Source organism: Rhineura floridana, chromosome 3 (assembly GCF_030035675.1).
Source record: "Rhineura floridana isolate rRhiFlo1 chromosome 3, rRhiFlo1.hap2, whole genome shotgun sequence".
Taxonomy (NCBI): Eukaryota; Metazoa; Chordata; class Lepidosauria; order Squamata; family Rhineuridae; genus Rhineura; species Rhineura floridana.
Window position 1 is genome coordinate 40,589,689 of NC_084482.1, and position 17,969 is coordinate 40,607,657.

General features: G+C 43.4%; 1 protein-coding gene across 2 annotated transcripts; it reads left to right on the top strand.

Moving 5' to 3' along the window:
• The first annotated feature begins 2,179 nt into the window (after positions 1-2,179).
• CDK2 (cyclin dependent kinase 2) lies at positions 2,180-17,223 on the top strand. Of its 2 annotated transcripts, none has more exons than XM_061615479.1 (7): positions 2,180-2,669; positions 5,698-5,775; positions 6,191-6,314; positions 7,488-7,658; positions 9,757-9,858; positions 13,948-14,151; positions 14,854-17,223. In XM_061615479.1, the coding sequence occupies exons 1-7, from the start codon at positions 2,554-2,556 to the stop codon at positions 14,956-14,958; spliced, it is 900 nt and encodes a 299-aa protein (XP_061471463.1). In that variant the 5' UTR covers positions 2,180-2,553; the 3' UTR covers positions 14,959-17,223. The 2 variants fall into 2 exon arrangements, with proteins under 2 accessions (XP_061471463.1, XP_061471464.1); XM_061615480.1 differs by lacking the exon at positions 2,180-2,669 and adding an exon at positions 2,750-2,932.
• Positions 17,224-17,969: the final 746 nt, after the last annotated feature.

Sequence of the window (17,969 nt, forward strand, 5' to 3'; positions counted from 1 at the left end):
TCCCTTCTGAAATTCTTTTGAAAGCCAAATACTTTACTGACATAAGCCGAAGCCGAAATGCTTAATGATATGGTTTATCTCTGTTTCGACAACCACACAATGTAAGACCGATGTTTGTAGAATAAGGCTCCGCCGAGAACCTACACCTTGATATTGTAAGGTTTTTCTTGAAAGCTACCAGCCGGGCGGGAAGGGTGACTTCGCTTGTGCCTGCTTTTGAGACGGGCTCCCGCCTCAAAAGAAGCTTATTCAGATATAAATCAGTCAGAACATTTTTTTTTGACTGATGAAATTTCTCCCGGGCAGGGAGAAACGTAGAGATCAACCTCAAAAGCCTGTTTTTGTTGGGAGGACTGGATTTCATTAATTTATGAGAAAAGGTCCAGCCAGCAATGCCGGACGGACTTCCGAACAAGCTCTATCTGATTAATGCGATACGTTTATCTTTTCTTCAAAGAGAAAACGGACTAACAGGCAAGCACCCTTCTTTCTATTATTTTTTTTACTTGGTTTAAATTGTTGCAGCAAAAAGAGATTTGTCAAATGAATCAGCTTTAAAGAACTTCTGGGTGAGCTATAACTCTTCTCTGTTATTCACGAAATTAACAGCTTATCTCTGTTTCTATTGCAAAAAGCTGTCCTGGAAGTGCATTCTAAAGATATAAACAGAAGAGGGATTTCTATTCCGAGGAACATTATATTGTCTGGGACTATTCTCTTTTTGGTCTATTTTATTTTGACGAATCTGCTTCTTCACGACGCCACTAACTGTTTTGATGCTGGCAACTAAATTTGTTTTGTGTTCTTGAACATAGAGAGATAAGGCAGGCTGCTCTGTTTATACTGTGATGTCATCAAGCCTGGAATATTAACCCAATTGTTGCTGAAATAAGAAGTGGTTCTTCTTTATTTTTGTTTTGTTTTGTTTTCGTGGTTTTAAAAATGGCAATCAAGAAAGTGGCTGAGAATCTGGAAGTAATTATGTTTCAGAAAATAATGGATGAGATTGAGATAACAAAACAAACCCTGCGACAGGGCAGTAAGGAGCTGAAAATTGAACTGAGCAAAATGACGCAGGAGCTTAAAGAAATAGGGGATCCTGTGAGAGAGGAGAATGAGATCAGAGATGAGAAAAGAAAAAATAAAGGGAAGATACAAGCCCTGGAGATTGGAACAAATGTGGAATTGGAAAAAGATCTGGAGTTTATGGATATTAGAAATAAAATCTACTGTTTGGAATTTAACGTTATCTCTGAAGAAATTAATGAAGATATTAGAGATAAAGTTATCAATGGCTTGGATAATCTTCTGGACTGGAATGACGTGATGGAGCTTGATATAGAGAAAATCTATGGAATTAAATGCAGCCATGTGACAATGGAAAAACTCTCAAGAGATGAGCCAGTGCATTTTGTAAAAAAGAAGAACAGAGATATGACTTTACAACAATATTTCAGCAACTTATTCAGAATTGATGGCAAGAAAATATTTGGGATAGAGGAAATTCCCATCAGACTCTTATTATATGACTATGGCTATGACAGCAAGATTATTATGGAATACTGATAATGGAAGATTGGACACTGAAATTACTGGACTTAACAGGACTATTGAAGATGGAAGATGGAATTAATATGGATAATGGAATAATGGCTATTGAAATTATTGGACCTAACAGATTTTGATGAGATGGATTAATCGATATGTTTATTTGGACTATGGTTATGACAATAAGATTATTATTATTATTAACGAGATGGATTAATCGACATGTTTATTTGGAGAAAAATTGATATATTTCTTAAAGAATTGAAACCTCTCTGACTTTTTGTGGAAAGAATAAAGTAATGTTTATGAGATTTGATGATTAATTAAGATAACTACTGGAGGAAAGTGATTTTATAATATAATTTAAGAGACAGGATTGTTATATATTGTAGACCTACAACTGATTTGATCTGCGACAAATGGGAAGTCAACATTTTATTTTTTTGTTTAATCATTTTTGTTTTGTTTTGTTTTTTGTCTTTGAATGTTTTATTATTTTGTTTTGTATGTTTTATGAAAATTTGAATAAAAATTATTGTAAAAAAAAAAAGAAAGCTACCAGCCGGGTCCCGCGTCGCTCTTTGCCTCCCGCCGCCACACACTATACGTGCTTCGCAAAAGGCGTCGGAGCCAATAGAATGGAAAGGGAGGCGGAGCAAGTGGAACGCGGGAAGCAGTCGGGAAGGAGGAGGGGAACTGGAAGCTGTCGTATTGTTGTAAGTTGTTTAGCTTCGAGCGCGGGAAAAGAGCGAAGAAGACGGCTGAGCGGCTACAACCAACCAACGGTCGTTATAAAGATACACAACGTTCCATCCGCTTCAACACGTGGAGACTCGAGCCTTTTCTAACCGCAGCCACCACCGACCAGCCCTACAACTGATCCCCGCCTGCATCTTGCTAACTACTGCCCGTTTCTTTCTGCCTTTCGCTTATTTCCCTTCCTGCCCTGATCCCACGGTCTACGGAAAGGCAAACTGGGATCCACCCCAGACGAATTCTCCTTCCATGGAGAACTTCCAGAAGGTGGAGAAGATCGGTGAGGGCACTTACGGCGTGGTCTATAAAGCAAAGAACAAAGTCACCGGCGAGGTGGTCGCGCTTAAAAAAATTCGCCTAGACACGTGAGTACAAAGAACTCCCCCCAAATAAAGAAACCAGCCCCCGGTGGATAGACTGGCGAGGAGCTCTTACTGTTTGAAGGCATTGGGGGGGGGGAACCCAGAAATACTAATCTGATCCTTTTTTGGCATGAGGGGGAGGAGGACCTGGGAGTGTCTCTTTTGAATGAGTGGGTGACGAGCAAAGGGACTTGGGAAAAAGTTCGCGGCCCTTCTAACAAGGAAGGCTTTGCAGACAGAGAACAGAACTTCGCTTGTATGCTTTGGTAATTGTTTCAAGCCGGCCTACGCGAGGGGAGGAGGGGCGAGAATCCCCCCTTTTTTTGGACCGAAGGAAATCCTAAGAAAGTGATTCATTTGAGATGCGGGCCTCTTTTAACGTAGTAGTTTTACTTGGTTATAATGCCCGATTGTTCCAGAGTAGGGTGCTAAACCTCTTTGAGCACGTAGGTGGTACGCTTTTTGCACATTTTGGGGTGGGACCCCCGGGAGTGACAAACACTTGACGTGCAGGGACGCTTTCCACGTATAAACCTCTCTAGTCGTTTTCCCCAGTGGCGTTGGGACCTCACAGGCAGACTGTTGATTGGGCTGCTTTTGGGATGGACCGTACTGGAAAGCATGGGCTGGAGGAGGGCCCTGAATTTCCTCTGAATAATGCCAGTTGTTGGGAGTCAAAGTGGGGAAGGAGGCCTCTGGTTTGCCGCTGTGAGAACAAGCTGAACTAGATAGGCCTTTGGCCTGCTTCATCAGGGCTTTTCTTAGGTTCTCATATTAATCAGCATTTGGGATTATTTTTTCCTGGCACCTGCTGGTTGTCTGGAGAGGAGAGCTTATCTGAACATGTGCAAATTATGTTTTTCTTCCATCTTGATGTGACTATATCCCCATATATCTTAAGCTAGGGAATAGGCTAGATGGGTACACCTGAGTTCTCTTTCCTCCCCCAGGTTTAAGTTCAGGGTGTGCTGCTGGCAAAATACTACTTTGTATGAGTGGTAAAGCCTACTCCCTGTTCTGGGTTTAACACAGACTGAGCAAGGTCTTGCAGTGTGTGTACTATTTAGTGGATAACAGACTATATACACCTTTAAGTATGTTCCATTGAACTCAGTGGGGCTTACTTCTGAGGAGATGTCTTTAGGACTGGGCTGTGAGGCTTACTTTTTATACTAGCTTTACCTGGGTGTGAAAAACATAATCAGTGCTGACTTTTATTTGTTTATTACATTTATATCCCACCTTTTCTCCAAGAAGCTCAAAGTGGCATACATTATTTATTTATTACATTTATATCCTTCCTCTCAGAAGGAGCCCAGGGTGGCAAACAAATGACAAAACACTAAAAACATCTGTAAAATATTATAAAAACAAAAACATCTTTAAAAATAATTCTAACACAGCCTGGAATAAGGTCTCTACTTAAAAGGCTTGTTGAAAGAGGAAGGTCTTCAACAGGCACCGAAAAGATAACAGAGATGGCATCTGTCTAATATTTAAGGGGAGGGAATTCCAAAGGGTAGGTGCTACTGCACTAAAGGTCCGCTTCCTATGTTGTGCAGAATGGACCTCCTGATAAGATGGTATCTGCAGGAGGCCCTCACCTGCAGAGCGCAGTGATCAATTGGGTATATAAGGGATAAGACGGTCTTTCAGGTATTGTGGTCCCAAGCTGTATAGGGCTGTGTACACCAAGACTAGAACCTTGAACTTAGCCCAGTAGCTAATAGGTAGCCAGTGCAATTCTTTCAGCAGCAGGGTGACACGTGGACAATGTCCTGCCCCAGTAAGCAGATGTGCCAACGCATTTTCCACCAGTTGCAACATCTGGACCAACCTCAAGGGACATGATTCTCCTCATTTAATCAACTTTGTGGAAGTTAAGGCTTCCAAATGTCAATATTGTCTGGTACCATGGTCACCCAATAAGCTTCATAGCTGAATAGGAATTTGTACCCTCAAGCTTCCCGGTCCTTGTCCATCTCTGTAGTCACTCCATTGACTGTTAATGTTAGGTGTGTCAGATAGGAAAAACAAGGCTTAACTTGCTTCTGAAAGGCATAACATAGCTTTCCTAGAATCAGTTGCAAAGTGGTGTAAATCAGTGGCTCCCAATCTTTTCTCCCCATGGACCACTTGACAATTGCTGAGGGTCTTGCCAAACCACTTAATGATTTTTCTTCCTTTGTATTAATTGTAATGCAGTGTGCTAGATGTTGTATGATTTTATTTGATTTTTACTGCTTCTTTTATTTCTTATATTGTATTTATTGTATAACGATTGGAACTCCATAGAATTCAAATTGTAGGTGTTCTTCACAGACACATCTTGGGCCACCTGAATGGAGCTTGCAGACCACAGTTTGGGAATCCTTGGTGTATATAGCTATATGAGCTATAGCTATAGTGAGTTAAACGGACAGCTTACCCCAGTGGTTAATTTCAAAAATGGGTATAGGCAGTGCTCCATCTACATGTGGCCCTTGTTATCTAATGCAGTTGTGTGCGGGGTGAGCTGCAGTGTGACATTATTTGAGTCATATTGTGTTATGCCTGACTGATGATCACTCCGCACTCATAGTTGGTTAAGAGACTGAGCCATGGCTCCAGCTGTGTGGCTGTGGAATACATTTTGTCCCTATGATAAGGTTCAGTTTGATGCGTTTGGACATACAGCTAGTCGTAAGCCATAGTTAGGGAAACTAGCCTGTGCGTGAGCTGAGTGCTGGTGCCCCACAACTCAAGCCTTCTCTGCTTTGCTCTTTACTTTCTAGATCAGAGAAACAAGCCATGGACAGAGGTGGCTTAGGGTGATATGGGAACGAGCGCTTCGAGTTTCTAGCAGTAGGCTGTGTGCCTTTGTGGAATGAATGCCCCTAGTGGAACTCTTTCACGCACAAGTTTTTGATGGTCAGTTTTCTACCTTGGGAGCATCTTAAAGGAGTCATGTTAGTGGATCATGGCGACAGCTTGTTCAGCCCTGTAGCATCCTCTCTGCCCTCTTTACGTTGTTTTCCTTTTGTGTTTCCAGGGAGACAGAGGGTGTTCCAAGCACAGCCATCCGGGAGATCTCCCTGCTAAAGGAATTGAATCACCCCAACATTGTCAAGTGAGTGTGTGGAGAAAAGCTGGCAGAGATCTGCGCTCTGGAGAGTAGGGAGAAGGCCTTCAGTTCCAATCTATTTATCAGCAAGGGTACACAATTAGAGGTGTAGAGATATAGCTCCTTGGCTATACTGAGAGGCACTAGTCTAATTGCCTATCGGGTGATAACTAGTCCTGGTCCTTCAAAGAAGAATGCATAATAAATAGTGAAACTACACAACTCCAGTAATTCCGTTTCTACTAGTTTTAGATGTTTATAGGTGCATTGCTGATTCTACTAATCTTAAGAGTTTTACAGGTGTATAACATTATTCCTGATCCTTGTGACTAAAAATTGTAATGGGTGAGCCTTCTGATTAATGTTTCTTTATCAAACACCTTATTTATTTGTATCTCTGTACTCCTCCTTGACTCTCCAGGTTGCTGGATGTGATCCATACCGAGAACAAACTCTACTTGGTCTTTGAGTTCCTGCATCAGGACCTCAAGAAGTTCATGGATTCTTCATCTGCCATCAGTGGTGTAGAATTGCCCCTTACCAAGGTGAGGGGGCAGTGGAGGACAGCAAGTCCATGACCCCCATATACAGCTTTTTGGTCCATGAATACACTGGCTACATTTATTTTTGGTAATGCAAAATTCTGGAGAAGCACCGATGTTGCATTCCCTGCACACACAGGCTAGTCCTGCTCATTTTTGAGGATAACTTTGTGTATGCAATGGAATGTACACACAAGTGTTGCCTCCACAATTAAAGTGAACAAGGAAATTCTTGCATATGCAGGGGACCTGTGTGTGCATGCACAGAAGGTACAGGCGAGAATGAAAGCTTGATCTTGGCTCTGTCTGAGTTGGATAAAATCTTTATATGGACTTGGGTGAGGATAATATGGTTTAACATTGTTTTCATGGTATTTCCTTTGGTGATTTGTTTTTAAAATGGCCACAAACCTTACAAAAAGGGGAAGGGCACAGTCTGCACACACTGTGGATGCTACCTAGGCCTAGTGGAGTTTCCCCTGGCTTCCCATGGAGCAGGTAGATCAGTGCTTTTGCAGGGAGGAAGTCTGCAGAGGAGTAATTCACTCTTGGGTGGCATGTCCCGGCCTCCCATTTTAAACAATGGCAAGTGCACTCAGGGGCCTGCTGGGATGGGAAGGGTTCCCTTGGGTCCTATAGCAATCCTTTCTCTGTGGCATAGCAGAACCTGGGGGCTGAACTGTGTCCCTAAGTTTTTAGCTCTCATGCTTATGTCAAAACCACTACCACTGTGTCCTCAAGCAACCCAAAAAAGGCAGTGCAAACAAACACAACCCCCTTTTGCTACTTGAACCTTCTGGGTGTAGGCAGTTAAGGTGACTCAGTAGTGGAGATGACCTAAATCCCTCCCATCATTAAAATTAATTTTTAAGATGCTGTGATCAAATGAATTTTAATGATGGGAGAGGATTTAGGTCACCTCTGCTAGAACAATTGAGTCTCCTTAAGCGTCTATACCTAGAAGATTCAAGTAGCAAGAAGGGACTTAAGGTGCAGTAAGCTCCATTGGGATCGATAGGACTTACTCCCAGGTAAGTGTTTATTGGATTGCAGCCTTAGTTAAATTGCTGGAACCAACCCAGCAGCTTCTCATACTGAGGCCACTTCTCCCAAGAGAGTGACATTTTTTCCTTTGTGGGACTGCACTCTCACCTTTTCTGTATGTCGTCCCCCTAGAGCTACCTGTTCCAGTTACTGCAGGGCCTTGCCTTCTGCCACTCTCATCGGGTGCTCCACCGGGACCTTAAACCACAGAACCTCCTAATCAATGCCGAGGGAGCGATAAAACTGGCTGACTTTGGACTTGCTCGTGCATTTGGTGTGCCAGTACGAACCTACACACATGAAGTGAGTGTGCTGTTGACTTTTCATATAATATCTATTCAATTTCCTTGTCCCCTGCCCCGAACCGTATCAGAAAAAGTTGTTGTCCCAGTGGTGCTGATGTACATGCAATGGCACAATGGGCCTCCTGGGGATCTTCCCCAAATTGACGGTACTCCATATCAGTAGTTTGTATTGCATTGGGCTGCACTTGAAGTCAGTTTGGAAACTTGAATTGTTTCAAAATGCAGCTGCCGGACTGTTAGCTGTTGCCAGTGGGTTAGATCGCATAAGCCCTCTTAGTTGGCCACCAGTTTACTTCCAGGCTCAGCTTTGATTTCTAAAGCCCTAAATGGCTTGGAACCAGGTTGTTTATGAGCAATCTCTAGTCATAAGAATGTGTTCCAGTCATTCAGGTCAACTCTGGAGGCCCTGCTCTGTGTTTCTCCATTGCCATGTAAGTGTAATGGGTGGGTGCAGGAGGGAGGACCTTCTGTGTGATGGCCTCCCTCCTCAGGAAGATTTCACTGGGCCCCACATTACTTACCTTACGTTAGCAGGTGGTGAAAACTTTTATTTGGCTTTCTTAGTGATGTGATAAGTTCCTCCGTGGTGCAGAGTGGTAAGTGGCGGTAACGCAGCCGAAGCTCTGCTCACGGCCGGAGTTTGATTCCAACGGAAGGAGGAAGTCGAATCTCCGGTAAAAGGGGCCGAGGTCCACTCAGCCTTCCATCCATCCGTGGTCGGTAAAATGAGTACCCGGCACATGCTGGGGGGTAAAGAAAGGCCGGGGAAGGAACTGGCAATCCCACCCCATATATACGGTCTGCCTAGTAAACGTTGCAAGACGTCACCCTAAGAGTCGGAAACGACTCGCACTATAAGTGCGGGGACACCTTTACCTTTTTTAGTGATGTGATATTACTGCTTGCTGCTTCCTGAGTGATATTAGAGCTGTGCTATTTCCTGACCGATATATTTTATATGTCTTTTTTCATATTTTAGAATATATCTATATTTAAAAAATTGTGATTAGCCGCTTTCATTATCTTTTTAGATGGGAAAGTGGGATATGTTGTCATGATTATGATTTAATTATACACAGCTTTTCATCCCAAAGGCCCCCAAAGCAGTGAACATTGTATGGAAACATGTATCTAGTAGAGTACATCAAAATGCCATAAGTCAGTCAGCAAACAAAGCACGATAAAACGGCAAAAGCACAACATAGGGGGCAAGAGGACAGCCTTTCCAAGTTAAGAGAATTAAATGGTATTCTCACCAATCTACATCACACATGCTTTAAACAGCTGGAAATAAATAAAAATGAACGCTGCCATCTTAAAGCTGCTGTGGAGACATATGAGATGAGTAGTTTGTGTTCCATTCTCCATCAAATGGAATCTTGTTTCAACCATTGGATTAGAGAAGCATGCTGGAAGGGCCATAGCTCAGTGGCAGTGCATCTGCCTTGCGTGCAGAAGGTCCCAGGTTCAGTTCCCAGCATCTCTAGGTGGGCTGGAAGAGACTGTCAAACCATGCCAGTCATTCTAGACAATACTGAGCTATATGGACCATTGTTCTGATTCAAGAAGATAGGAAGCTGCCTTATATTATGTATCACTGCTCCAGATTACCCACCCCTAGAGATATTCCTTTTCATATCCTCAGATTCTCTTTTGCTTAAAAAAATATTGGGTAATTAACTAGCTGGGAGGAGCAATGAGATAGATTGGGAAGAGGGTTAGTTTAAAAATAATTCATAAATCTTTTAATGGCGAAACATAATGTACAGTAGAAGTTCTAATGATTGCAGCCATTATTTGATTAAATTCCGTGTTTCCCATGTCAGAAAGCGGTGGGGAAAATTATGCTGCTGTTTATCCAAGTCTCTGATTATCCAATTGTTTTAGGTGTGCACTCACGCTCGGCCTTTGTAGAGGAGTTGCTGTGTACATTCCTGTTTTGAATGCTAATCTGCTTTATTCACAGGGGCTTGAGTTACATTGGTGATGCAGAGAATAAATTGGAACTCTTGTTGGTCAAGGGCTTGTAATCTAATTGTGTATGTGTAGAAAAGGAAAAATACTGAATTATTGATCAGTGTTGTGCTTTACACTAGGTGGTGACCCTCTGGTATCGAGCTCCAGAAATTCTCCTTGGCTGCAAATACTACTCAACAGCTGTGGACATATGGAGTCTAGGTTGCATCTTTGCAGAGATGGTATATAACTTTTTGGGAAATGGAGATGGGGTGGGGCAGTGAACTTGGCATCAGCTGGCCCTGGAAGAAGGCAGGTGATCAAAATGAGCCAAAAACATGGAGACCTCTGCTAGAACGAAGGAGGCAGAGAATCAAAATGAGTCAGAAACACATGTTAAGTGGGAATAAGCCAGAAACACATGTTAAGTGGCGGGAAACCTCCAGCCTGAGGGCCAGTCTTGCTCCGCTAGGGAGTCCAACTTAGGCTGTTAGGCCATTTTTCCTTATGACGTCATCTTACGGGCAGGAGGGCGGAGTTCAATCCTGTGTTGGCTGTGTGTGCCTGTTCTTAGCAGGGAACGGGGTGCACAGCTAACGCAGCAGGATTCAACACACACACACACACACACACACAACTTGTCAGTTGACAAGTGGGGGGCTAAGTCCTCCTTAGTTTCGCAAGGTGCCATGCAAACTTGCCGAAATGAAGGTTTTTTCCCTTCAATTTGGCATAGGTTTCCATGCAAACCCTTTCCTGATTCAGAGCTTTGCATGGAAATCTCTGCTAAAACAAAGTAAAAAACCTTAGCTTTACCTCAGCGCCTTGCTCCTGAGGTTGTTGTGACATCAGGCGATTGGCAGGTGGGAGACCTAGAGCAGGGTTGGGAAACCTGTAGCCAACTCCCATCAGCCCTGACCATTGTGCATGCTGAGAACTGAAGCCCCAACAATATCTGGAGGGTCATAGTTCCCTACTCCTCCTCTAGAGTAACCTTTGTCAAAGAGGGGACTAATTATTTGATTTCAGTATAATGCAGCTACATCATCCACTTTTCTAGATCTGAGTTGTGCCTTCTGTAACCAAAGGACAGGCTGGCTGGCTTGCTAGCTAGCTATTAATTTAATTAATATCCTGCCCTTCCTCCTGGCAGGAGCCCAGGGCGGCAAACAAAAGCACTAAAAACTTTACAACATCATAAAAACAAACTTTAAACCACATTCAAACAAAACATCTTTAAAAATGTTCCATTTCCCCTCCTGTCTATGTACCTCTTGCCCCAGTATCTCTATCTCAAATGCTGCTAATAAATGCAAGTGTGCCATGTACTGAAAAAAATCCTTAAATGTATGCAAGTGGATTGGATTTGTGCAGATATGCCTGCCTTGCCTAATCTATTGCAGTCATGGAATTTTGGGTTTTTGTTTTTTTAAAAGTCTCAGAATATCATTGCCACCCAGCCCCGCTTTTAACGCTGTAGTAGAGGCTAGTGTGCAGTGTTAGCTTTGTGAAGAATTCCAACTTTTACTTTCTGTGTTTGAAGCCAGGCTGGTCCTGATCAGACCCTCCCCACTTCCTTTCCTTTTGCCTTGTGAAGAGCTGCTGACGAGATCAGTTGACTTGGCATCATCTTGGGGGAGGGCTACTTACATCATCTCCTTCCCTGGGGCAGAAACCACCAGAGATCTGGAAACGGAATAGAAGGGGATCTGTTGTGGGTTCACCTTTTGAGGACTCAACTAGGTCTCTGGGATATGTGCTTCCTTTCTTTCCGCTGGGGGGGGGCGGCGGACATGGAACTCAGTGCAGAACTGTGAAGCATGAAGCGCATACAGAAGGGCCGTGCATCATGGAGGGAGGGGCTTGTGGAACAATTCCTGTGGGACCGTTCTGGGTCAGATTAATTTCCTCAGTCTTAACCATTGGTAGTCTGGATTGCCCAGCAATCTTTGTTGGAGCGTCTTACAAGAATGTGAATTCAGCTTTCGGAAGTATTACCAAGATCAGAAATACTTTTTTTTGTATACTAGCCTGTTTTTCTGTCCAATAAGTAGGTCCTACATAATATAATATATAACTATATATGTGTATCTGGTATAGCAAACAAGAAAAGTACTTGTGTAAAAATGGCAGCACTAAAATATCAACTGAAAGCAAATCAAAATAATTCTATAAAAGCAGGTGACTCGTTAAAAGCTGATTTTTTAAAAGCTTATATATTTTAGTTGATTTTTGTTTTAAAAAATACACTCTGTGACATGCAAAACAAGAACATGATAAATATGCAGTCAGTAAACAGGTACAGTTAAAACCATTAAAAAGCAATATCCAAAAAGATCAAAGCAGCAGCAGCATAATCTAAATTTCAAGAAACAAGTCATCCAGTACTTGGGGGAGACCTTCTGATACTTTATCCCATGTCATACTATTTATCTGAGTGGCACTGGTTCTCCAGGCTGTCTGGCAGAGAGAGGTCTTCCTGATTCTTTTAACTAGGAGATGCAGGGAATACAGTAGAGCCCAGGACCTCCTATGTGCAAAGCATGTGTTCTACACTGAGAGCTGCTGCTGTGGAATTAGCAGAGAGGTTGCCACTGACCCTTTCTGGGCAGGGAGTTCCTGAGATTAGGGGCCACTATGGAGGAAGCTGTCTACTCGGTGTCCTATGTGATCTTCTCTTGATCATTGGGGATTCATGGAGTAAGACTGCATTTGCTGACCTCAAAAAGTGAGAGCTATACATGGGACAAAGGACAGAGGGCCTAGTCTGCTTAGGGCTTTGATGTTAATCAAAAAGTGAGCTATACATGGGGACAAGGGACAGAGGGCCTAGGCTGCTTAGGGCTTTGATGTTAATCAAAAAGTGAGAACTATACATGGGACAAGGGACAGAGGGCCTAGGCTGCTTAGGGCTTTGATGTTAATCACTGCCACCTCTTTGCATTGAGTCCACTAGCAAATCTGAAGTCAGCACAGATGAGCTTGCAAAAGAGCAATATGCTCTTTTCCAGTCTCTTGTTAATAGAAAAGGAGTAGCAGTCTGCGTTAACTGAAGCTTCCGATACAGCTTGATGAGTAGCCCAACATAGAACACATTGCAGTAGTCTAACTGGGAGTGAGTGCATGAATGATTGTGGCAAGATTTATATTGGAGAAGTATGTGCACACACTTGGCAGTGATGGTGGTAGACAGATCCAGGCTGCCAGGAGTTGATTATTCCTGCAGGTGAGTGGTTAATCAGCTAGAACAGTAGAACTGGGGTGCCTTGGCACATTCTGTTTGAGCCTTCCTTCAGCAGATGTGGTCCAATCTGGTTAGACGTGGATCTCTTCCATTTGTATGGCCTTGAACAAGCAATGGTCAAAGTTGTTTTTCCCCCCCTACACTTGCTTCCTACAGCTGTGGCTAATCTTGCAGAGGGAAGCCAGTGTGGTGTAATGGTTAGAGTGTTAGACTAGGACTTGGAATATCCGGGTTCAAATCCCCATTCAGCCATGAAGTTTGCTGGGTGACTTCAGGCTAGTCACACTCTCTCAGCCTAAACTACCTCAAGAGGTGGGGAAGAACCATCTGCATCTCCTTGATGGAGGAAAGGTGGGATATCAATGTAAAAATAGACACGCACAACCAAGATGGTAATGCTTCTTTGGAAATGAAATGTGTCAGTATTATTTAATTTGTATACTGCTTCATAATTCAAAAGAAGCCTCTAAGCAGTTTCCAGTGTTAGCAAAAATCACTGATACAGTGAAAACAAAATTGTACATTTAAAACAATACAAAACAGTTAAGATCTTAAACTTTAATATAAACTGTCAAATTGGCAAATGATGGTAGGTTTCCTGCTACTGCTGTTTCATCTTTGGATTCAATTACTAATCTTACCCTCCATCTCCTTTGATCCTCCATCCTCTGTGAGGCAGTTATAGTAACATATTTTCTTTTATGACCTTATTTATTACAACAATGGATATGCTGCTCCCAGAATGGTTTACATAACATGGAGGTGGAGAACCTATGGGCTCTCCAGATGATGTTGCACTCCCAACTCCCACTGGCCCCAGGCAGGGTGGACAGTGGTCAGGGATGATGGGAATTGCAGTCCAGCAGCATCTGGAGGGCCGTGGGTTCCCCAGTCCTGTCATAAAAGTTATGACTGGCCCAGGAGCTTCATGAGGGATTTGAACCCAGTTCTGTCTAGTTGTAATGACTACCCCATGCTGGATTCTGTACCAGCCATGAATGAAAGGAAGAATGGCTGTCTGAAGGAAGTTACCCAGAGGGTGTCACACAGCAACAAGACTCTGAACTGTCCTGTTCCTTTGAGACAGATAACCCGCAGAGCGCTCTTCCCTGGGGATTCGGAAATCGACCAGCTGTTCCGCATCTTCCGCACTCTTGGCACGCCCGATGAGGCTGTGTGGCCAGGGGTCACCTCGATGCCAGACTACAAATCCAGCTTTCCCAAGTGGGCCCGGCAGGACTTCAGTAAAGTGGTGCCACCTCTGGATGAAGAGGGCAGAAAACTTCTAGCGGTGAGTTGCAAGGTAGTGCAGGGACAGTCGCTTCAGCCCTGGGAAAGGTGTTTGAGCATTAGCTAATGTCAGGCCAGTGGGGTGAGAGGCCTTGCTCTGTGCACTTCTTCAGTCCCCAGTCACTCATAATTTCCTGGAGTCAAGTCCAATATATGATTTGCAGCTTTTAAGAGAGTTTGAATGCATGCTTCCATGCAAGTGTCCATCTTGCAGAGGTTGCGGGCAGACCCCAACGATCCTCAGGAACTAGCATGTGCCTGCTATAGTCTTCAGAATTATGCACTGGCTGTCCTGGCTTCCAGCCTGTTTCAAAATACCACAACATTTTTTTCTTTATGCTTGTAGTCCTCCAGATGCTGCTGGATTCCCAACTCATATCATCTCTTGCTGGGATTGATGGGAGTTGTAGTCCAAGATCATCTGGAGAGTACCAGGTTCCCCATCCCTGCTTCATGCCATAGTTCTTGCTTTGTTGCCACAAATTCCTACTTGCTGTCTCTCGCCACCTCCTTGTTCTCCTTGGTAGCCCCATTTTTTGTGTTTGAGTTCAGTCTCTGCTTCTGGTGATGGGGTCCCACCATAACTATGTTCCATTCTCAAGCCTGTATATGTCTCTCCTGTGAAGCACTGGCTGGGGGGGGAAAGTTAGTTGCCCATTGGAGTTCCTGTCATTGTAACTCTTCTCTCTCCCCTGCCCTTTAGCAAATGCTGCATTATGATCCCAACAAGAGGATCTCAGCCAAGACTGCGCTCAACCACCCCTTCTTTCGAGATGTCACGAAAGCTGTGCCACATCTTCGCCTGTGAGATGAGATTGGAGCCAGCAAACCTGTCCTGTTGCAAACTCTGCAACATGCCACTTCTTGGACTGTACCAGTTGCTTGCACTTAAAAACTTTTTTCACCATCATCCTGAATGGAATATTGGAGGTCCAGTTCAGCACAGCCTGAACCTGTGGGTTTTGTTTTACTCCTGGATTCATTTTAAAGTGCTAGCTGAGCTTGAAGAGGCTGACTTGCATGAGAAGAGAGAGGCTTCCAGCAGCTGCAGGAACTCTAGTTGCTCAGGAAGCTGTGGTTTTTTCCTCATACTTCTTATCTCCAGGAATTCTGTCTTCTTCCCCTTGGTAACTTTTACAAAATGTCTTTTTATTGGCTGACTCCAAACCCAACTTCTTTTGCAAGGATCAGCCTTGCATTTGCTTGAGCAGACCTTGTTGTCAGTGGCTGGAGATGGTCTTTCTGATTTGGATCATGGGAATTGGTTTTTAAATGTAGGGTTGGTGCCTGCATGGTGTACTGTTATGCTAGCAGAGGTAACCACAATTTCCTCCCAGATTAGATCTTCAGTGAGGACCATGCACTTAATTCTCCACTTCTTCACGAGCAGGATGGAATTTTTTACTCCTGGGTAAAGAAACTCTTTCAACATTTGAACTGATGCTTCTGTTTGCCCCAGTGATAATTGGTCAAAATAGCCTGGTACTCTTTTCCTGATGACAGTTGTTTGTGATACCTGCTAGTTGAGGCCCACAAGAGTGTTTTGGAAAAAGAGGTGGGACTGTCAACGTTCATTCTCTGATACAGAATGGATTGCTAATCGGCGAAATGAACAGATAGCATGTTCATTGGAGGAAATAGGCATTACCCCATCCACCATCTGACATCCTGCTGTCTTGTCTCCTGTACATATATTCCTTGTCTGGGTCAGTGACTTGCAGGTCTTTCCGTGTGTGCGGCCAGTTTGAAGACTGGGATGGCGATACTGTAATTGCTTTGGTTACAATGTTTTGCCATCCCATACTTGCTGCAACAGGCATTTAGTTCATTGCTCTTTGGGCTCAAACTTAATTTCAATAAACCAGCAAGCCCTCAGCTGGGGTGTATCTGACTAGTAGTTTTAGCTTCAAACATTGTGTTGTGCAAAAATAATTGTTAAAAATTGTGTGCATATAACTTGTTAGCTTTTTGAAGTTCAGGATAAAAAGGACAAAATTACAGTTTTCTCCACCCCCTCCCCCTTAGATCTTGGCCAAAATAATGCAACTCCTATCCTGAAGTAGAATTTACATTTGTGAACTGTACTGTCCCAGCAAGCAGAGCTGGAAATGTCAGCACCTCTGTCTCTGTGCCACTATGTTCTGAAAGCACTCAAACTTTTCAGGTTATTTCAGTTAAATGCAAAGTGATTTGAGATGCAGTCCAACATTAATGGGGGGAGGGGATCTAAACTTTAAAAGAAAATCATGATTACTCTAATAAATTCCATATTGTGATGAACTATAATTCTAAGCTTTCACAACTATAGTTTAATCAGTCACCTAGAATGAGCTAGTAATGAAAGCTTGTCTACAGAGTGAGGTCTTAACTAAATGTGAAATATAAAACCCTTGAAGTCAGCCTCCACAGTGGAGTGGTGCTGCAATAACTTGAACAAAGTCTTGTTGCCTTATCCATAAGCAGGTCTCTCGCCAGTTATTTTTGGCAAATCCCACACATCATCCAACAGTGTGATTCTAATATGGTGCTGGTGTTTTAGGAGTTACACTGTAATTCTTCCAGAATGTGAACAGTCATGCAAGTAATTTGGTCTTTTACTACAACCAGTGTGTGAAAGAGCAGTGTATGTTGTATCTGCACAAAAACCTACCAGATGATGTGCTGTTGCTGAGCATGGAGAGTGAGTGAGGCCACATGAGTCCTGAATGAAAACTTGTGAATAATGGGAGCTGATCTTATGGAGGAAACCCTCAATGAGTCCATATTATTGGGTGGTCTTCTGAAGGCCTGCTCCTGTTGCACCACTTGAAATTCTTACTCTACAGGAACATGGGAAGCTGCTTTACACCGAGTCAGACAATTGATCCACGCAGCTCAGTATTATTGACACTCACTCGCAGCTGCTCTCCAGGGTTTCAGACAAGACTTTTTCAAGCCCTACCCAGAGATGTTGGGGCTGAACCTGGGTCCTTTGCCATGCAAAGCATGGTGCATGACCACTGTGCGGCAGTTCTTCACTATGGAATCCTAATTTTCCATGCCAACCAAAAAGGATTAAAATGTCCTTAAGGAATCTGTCTAGTTGTTTTATTATTATTAGCTAACTAGGTCAAAGCACCTGCATCTTAACTGATGCTTGTTTATCTGTGGTGCATTGCTCATTTCAAGTACTGAACTTGAGATGTTTACCTGAGAGCACTAATGCTGGCAACATCAAATATATAATGATCATAATTAGTTTGCAGCTGCACTGCACACAGCTGTGGACATGCAAACTTACCAGTGCCTGCATTCTCTCCTGGACTTTGGTGTCCTGTTTTGGGTTTAATATATAGTGCAAAATATAAAGCAGCAAGGGAGGGAAGTGAACCTATTGGCAGCACAGCTCATCAAAAATGGGCAATTGCCATGTTGACTGAGCTTGTAAGTCCAAAACATTTGGAGGGTAGCAGGTTGGGGAAGGCTAGCATATCTGTTGAAAGCAGTAGACAAAAAGACTCCACACAACGTAGTTGCAACAAATATATATATACCTAATTAAATTGCCACCTGTATCAAACCCCCCTAAGGGAAAACTCAGTTGAAGACGGATGTGCTTTCTGCTCCATTTCACTTGCAGGCATGTTCGTTATACTTCTTCCATTCTCAGCAGGAGAGTCCAGATGGAACAGGAGACTGCAAAGTCTATTCTAGACTTGCTCTGTTGGCAGTGCCAGAGACTCTCTTCCCAGAGACTGCTAACCAGGGAAATTTAAAATACCCGTCGGGGGCAGGTGGCTCCTTCCCTGGCACCAATGGGAGGGTAGGATCAGTGCCCCA

Coding starts and splice junctions, on each gene's coding strand:
- CDK2 (XM_061615479.1), top strand. CDS start 2,554: ATGGAGAACTTCCAGAAGGTGGAGAAGATCGGTGAGGGCACTTACGGC. Junction 6,315..7,487: donor TAGAATTGCCCCTTACCAAG/GTGAGGGGGCAG, acceptor TCGTCCCCCTAG/AGCTACCTGTTCCAGTTACT. Junction 9,859..13,947: donor GTTGCATCTTTGCAGAGATG/GTATATAACTTT, acceptor CCTTTGAGACAG/ATAACCCGCAGAGCGCTCTT.